The sequence below is a fragment of the Triticum aestivum genome, chromosome 3B, assembly GCF_018294505.1.
Source record: "Triticum aestivum cultivar Chinese Spring chromosome 3B, IWGSC CS RefSeq v2.1, whole genome shotgun sequence".
Taxonomy (NCBI): Eukaryota; Viridiplantae; Streptophyta; class Magnoliopsida; order Poales; family Poaceae; genus Triticum; species Triticum aestivum.
In genome coordinates this window covers 438,709,733-438,716,046 of record NC_057801.1, presented here as the reverse complement: position 1 = coordinate 438,716,046, position 6,314 = coordinate 438,709,733, and the positions used below count along the sequence as shown (strand labels likewise).

Genomic DNA, 6,314 nt, shown 5'->3' with positions numbered 1-6,314 from the left:
GACAACATAACGACAGACCAAAAAACGTCATTCTCCTCTAGGGAATATTGTCTTCAGCAAGAACCCGACACGGTATACAAATAAAAAAACAACTTCATAACATAGTTAAAACACAAGTCAACATTGATAAAATCCAAACAAAACAATCAACCATGGCACTCTACTAGATATAAGGCTGCTGCCAATGTATCGGTGCTTAGATGAGGTGCTAAGCACATTAAATAGCTTAGCAACTTTACTCCCCAATGCATAAGTGCTTAGCTTATAGTTGCTAAGCTTGCTTCATTTAATGATTTAGCAACTAAAACTCTTCATGTATTGGTGGACTTCTTTTCTTTAAATGTTTTGACTAGGTTCGCGCGCTTAGCATTGTTTCTTTCTGGGATTACCATATTTATCTCTTTCCTCTTAAATAACTTGCCACATCAGATATTTTGACTACGTGAAAGGCTTAGCACCTGTACAAGGTGGAGCATTGAGAGGGGTCTAAAAGAATTAATCCCACGAGTGAAGAACGGCGCGGCGAAGCGCGCGTTAGCCTCTAGTTACAATACAAACTGAAATGAGTGAACAAACTCACTAAAACATGTGATGCAATTTTTTTTTGAACATCTTATATTTGCGAATGGATGAAGTAACTGATTACAGCTTGTGTATATACATACACATTGAACTCAGTTCCAACAAAACAATGGTCATTTCACACTCCAGCTTAGAGGGCCGTGGACGCGAGGGATAGTAACCAATGTATTTCTGCTGCTGGGTTCAACTTTGCAGAATCGACCACATTCCAATGTGGTTTCGGCGGGCACGCCGACCATTATCATCCTACGCGGCAGCTGACCCCAGTTGATGTTTATCCATTATTACTCGCCGAAACGCACACGCGCTCTGCAGCACGAAGCCTCGAGCGTCCAGCTGCGCGCGGCAGCGGACACGAGTCCAATCTAGACGCCCCGGGCAGATATATCCGAGCCATGTGTCACGCGGACACCACCCGCGTCACACCACGTCCCCATGCCACGCGCCGAGACCGCGCCGCTCGCGCTCGCCGCAGCCCAGCTATTTATACGCCGGCCCGCTGCCGCTGGACCACACAGGAGCCGAGCAGGAGCACGTCGAATCAGCCAGGAGCAAGCATATATACATACGTGTGTGCGGTGTAGTGAAGGCAGGCAGGATGTCGGGGGCACAGGGGGCGCACCCGGTCGGGGAGACGACGCCGACGACGTACGGGTCGGTGGGCGGCGGGGAGAACCGCACGCGCACGGACCTGCGGTCGCGGGAGGACCAGGGCAACATCCAGATCGAGAAGGTGCAGGACAAGGTGGAGGACGCCGCGTCGCGCAAGATCGACGACAGCGCCTTCGCTGCCAGGAAGGAGCCGGGCCAGGCCGGCGACGCCGGGGCGACCGGCACCGGCGCGTGATCTGGGTTCTGTGGCGCCCTGCCGCGCGCGCTCGTTGCACGACCACGGTCGCTGCATTTGCGCGCGGTGCGTTGTCTTGTGTAGCGAGTTTTGTTCTGTAAAAGAGTCTGCGTGTGAGCTCGCAATAATAACTGCTTCTCAGTGTGCTTAGCAAGATCATTAATTTTCTGTTCGTGCAAACACTATGCTATCTTTTTATTAGATTAGATACACTGCAAGTGTTCAGATCAACCCGGGCGAGACCGATAGATTCGAGTGCAGCCGGGATGCACTATGCTAGCTAGCAAAGGCCACTATGGAAGTGCTGGGCACCAATGAATTCTAGAAATGTAGAATCCTCCTGTTGGTTTAGGTCGCATAAGAGTGTATAATTCGGACTTGGGGTCAGAGAGTTTGCAAGCAAGACCACATATCTGCTTGTTCGTTACTCCTGTTGAATCATGGAGTTACTCCTGTTGAATCATGGATGGGCTTTAAGTCCATCTAAGCGCGCGCCTCCGCCCGCCTCGCCACGCGCCGCAGGTTGTGGAAATGAGCAGTCGGAGCTTATTTTTGCCGCTCAGTAACGAATTAATTAATTAGGGATTAATTAGAACAGGTGGGCCCCTGTCCGAGACGTTGGACTGTGGGCTAACTTGCGTTCTCAAGATTCCTCGACTCCGTTCGCGGGCGTGCGGCCTTTCTCTGGGAACGACGACTCCCTTCTCGAGAGTGCGTCGACTCGGTTGTGGTCTTTCGCCCAGGCCCACGACCTCCTACCCGAGGACTATATAAGAAGGCTCTGGCCATTGGAGTGACCAAGTTCGGTTCACCCACTCCCTCTCGCGTAACCTAGCCGAGAGTGCGTCGACTCGGTTGTGGTCTTTCGCCCAGGCCCACGACCTCCTACCCGAGGACTATATAAGAAGGCTCTGGCCATTGGAGTGACCAAGTTCGGTTCACCCACTCCCTCTCGCGTAACCTAACCGTCATCTACTGTTCCTTGCTCTGTGCTGTCTCTGGCGATCCCGTTCCGACGACCGCGTGCACGATTTGTCGGGTGCCTCCAGAACCGTGCCGTTCGAGATCCTGCCCGGAAGATCGGCAATAAGGCTTTTGAGGAGTGTCTCGACGCGACTGCTCCCGCTCCGTTCGCCTCTGCTTTCACTACTTCTCCTTCATCAACACCATGGCCGACGACGCCGTCGCCAAGAAGAAGGCCATAGACGAAGCCGAGGCTGCTGCTGCCGCCGCCGCATTGGCCTGGCCAACCAAAGGGTATAGATATGTTTATCCCTCATTTACGTGTGCTTGTGCTAGCCGTATATGTGCTGCTCATAGATGGTTTGCTTCTATGTTCTATACGTGCTACTATGCTTAGAAATCGGTATGAGATGCATATTGTATTTGCCATGCTTATTATTTATTCGTGGATTAGTCTAATTAAAAAAGTGCTAACATTTCCAACAATCCAAAAACCTTATTTTAGGCACTTCAATTCAAGGCTTCGTTGCGACACTGAAACCGAAAAAGTTTACTGGGACGCATTTTAAGCGTTGGCAGACAAGGACTACCCTGTGGCTCACAGCAATGAACGTTTTCTGGGTTGGTGCTGTGTCTCCCACATAAACGATTGTACCGGAATAGGAAAAAGCGTTTAGGGATGCAACCATCATCTTTGCGGGAGCCGTTCTTACTGTGATCGGAGACAAGTTGGTTGACGCATATCTTCATATGCGCGTTGCCAAAAACTTGTGGGATACGCTCAAAGCTAAGTTCGGCGCAACTGATGCGGGAAGCGAACTGTATGCCATGGAGCAGTTCCATGATTACAGGATGGTTGATACCCGTTCTGTATTGGACCAGGCTCATGAGATACAGTGCATCGCTAAGGAGCTGGAGCTCGTGAGTTATCGAACAAATTTGTCGCGGGTTGTATTATTGCAAAACTCCCTCCTGGATGGAGAAACTTTGCTACTTCTCTCAAGCACTTGAGACGTGAATTCTCTGTTGAGGATGTCATCGGTCATCTCAGTGTTGAGCAAAACTCAAGAGCAAAGGACTCACACGTGAAAGGGGCATAGGGTTCTTCTAGCGCTAATGTGGTGCAGAAGAACGTCCACAAGTTCAAGGGAAGGAACTCTATCGAGCAGAATACTACCTTTAAGAAGAAGGGTAAGAAGAAAGACAAAAAAAAGATGGATGCTTTACTTGTGGTTCAGAAAAACATTGGGCAAACAAGTGCCCAAACAACTACAAAAAGTTAGGACAGGACTCCAAGTCCGTCAATGTCACTCTGAGCAACAATGATGGGGCATCTGGGTATGGTAATTTGTTTACCATACTTTCAGTTTGTCAGGCCACCGATTGGTGGGTTGATACTGGGGCCAATATTCATGTGTGTGCTGATGTGTCTTTTCTTCTTACCAGGTCGCACAAGATTGCTCTGTCCTGATGGGGAATGGCTCGCATGTTTCTATTCATGGTGTTGGCACGATATATCTAAAGTTTACTTCGGGAAAAATCATACATCATGTCCCCGTCATCAAGAAGAATCTCGTTAGTGGCCCCCTTCTACGTAAAGAAGGGTTTAAGTTAGTATTTGAGTCTAACAAAGTAGTCGTATCTTGGTATGGACTATTTTTTGGAAAAGAATATGATTGTGGTGGTTTGTTCCGCCTTTCCCTGGAGGATTTCTGTAGTAAAGTCGTGAACCAAATTCATTCTAATATGAACGAATCTGAGGTTTGGCATTCACATCTTTGTCACATAATTTTCGGTTGTATGACACAGCTAGCTAAGATGGAATTAATCCCGAGTTTCACTTTAGCCAAAGGCTCTAAGTGCCATGCGTGTATGAAAGCTAAGCAACCTCGTAAGCCTCACAAGCTTGCGAAGGAGAGACACTTGGCATCATTAGAGCTCATACATTCAGATCTCTGTGAGATGAATGGTGTGTTGACTAAAGGTGGAAAGAAATACTTCATGACTCTGATAGATGATTCCACTAGATTCTGCTATGTGTATTTATTAAATACTAAGGATGAGACTCTACACTACTTTAAAGTCTACAAGGCTGAAGTTGAGAGCCAACTTGAGAAGAAAATAAAACGAGTCTGGTTTGATCGTGGCGGAGAGTACTTTTCTAATGAGTTTGATTTGTTCTGTGCGGAACATGATATTATTCATGAGAGGACGCATCCCTACTCACACCAGTCAAACAGGGTTGCCAAACGGAAAAACTGTACTCTAACTAATTTGGTTAACGCCATGTTAGATACATCGGGTTTATCCAAGGCATGGTGGGGGAAGGCTGTATTTACATCATGTCATGTCCTGAATAAAGTTCCCACAAAGGATAATGAGACTACTCCTTATGAGTAATGGGAAAAGAAAATAACTACACTCTTTTACTTACGCACTTGGGGCTGTTTGGCAAAAGTCAATATGCCGATAACCAAAAAGCGCAAGTTGGAACCAAAGACTGTGGATTGCGTTTTTCTTGGCTATGCCAAGCATAGCGTTGGCTATAGATTTCTAGTAGTGAAATCTGATGTACACGACGTGAAGGTCAGTACAATCATGGAGTCTAGGGATGCTACATTCTTTGAGGATATTTTCCCCATGAGAGATATGCAAATCACTTCTAGACTGGAATCTGATGAGACTCCTGAACCTGCCATTCCTATGGAATATTATGAACATAAAAGTGATGAGAGTTCCATGGAGGATGACGAGGAAGCTCCTGTTAGGAGCAAGAGACAAAGGACTGCAAAGTCCTTTGGTGATGGTTTCCTCGTGTACCTCGTGGATGATGACACTCCCAGTTTCATTTCAGAAGCGTATGCATCTCCGGATGCTGACTACTGGAAGGATGCGGTCCGTAGTGAGATGGATTCCATCTTGTCTAACGGGATAGGGAGATCACTGATCGTCCTTATGGTTTTAAACCATTGGGATGTAAGTGGGTGTTCAAGAAGAATCTTAGGACCGATGGTATTATTGAGAAGTACAAGGCTAGGCTTGTGGCCAAGGATTATACCCAGAAAGAAGAAGATGATTTGTTCGACACTTACTCACCTGTGGCTAGACTGACAACCATTCGAGTGTTACTCGCTTTTGGCTTCCTCGCATGGTCTTCTCGTTCATCAGATGGAGTTAAGACGACTTTCCTGAAGAGCTAGACGAGGAAATTTACATACAACAGCCAGATGGCTTTGTAGTAAATGGTCAGGAAAGAAAGGTGTGCAAGCTAGTGAAATCCTTGTATGGCCTGAAACAAGCGCCTAAGCAATGTCATGAGAAGTTCAACACTACTCTGACATCTGTTGGCTTTGTTGTTAATGAAGCTGACAAATGTGTATACTATCACTATGTTGGGGGCGAAGGAGTTATACTATGTCTGTATGTCGATGACATACTGATATTTGGGACCCACCTCGAGGTCATTGAGGAGGTCAAGGCTTTTCTATCTCATAACTTTGAGATGAAAGACCTGGGCATGGCTGGTGTTATCTTGAACATCAAGCTACTAAGAAATTCTGAGGGTGGAATTACACTTATGCAATCCCACTATGTTGAGAAGATTTTGAGCCGTTTTGGATATTCGAACTGCAAACCTTCTGCAACACCATATGATCCTAGCGTGCGGATTCGAAAGTTCAAAGGCTCAGCTGTAGATCAATTGAGATATTCTCAAGTGGTTGGTTCACTGATGTACCTAGCATGTGATACTTGTCCTGACATCTCATTTGTTGTGTGCAAACTTAGCCGGTTTGTTTCCAATCTGGGAGATGTGCATTGGCATGCTGTTGAGCGAGTGATGCGTTACTTGCAAGGTACCGCGAACTATGGAATTCACTATTCTGGGTACCCGATGGTACTTGAAGGGTATAGTGATTCGAAT

The 6,314-nt window shown here is 46.9% G+C and overlaps 1 protein-coding gene across 1 annotated transcript; it reads left to right on the top strand.

Annotated features, from left to right (window-relative positions):
• Positions 1-1,091: 1,091 nt before the first annotated feature.
• On the top strand, positions 1,092-1,588 carry LOC123065488 (uncharacterized). The gene has a single exon (XM_044488754.1). It carries the CDS (start codon positions 1,181-1,183, stop codon positions 1,427-1,429), a length of 249 nt encoding a protein of 82 aa, XP_044344689.1. The 5' UTR covers positions 1,092-1,180; the 3' UTR covers positions 1,430-1,588.
• Positions 1,589-6,314: the final 4,726 nt, after the last annotated feature.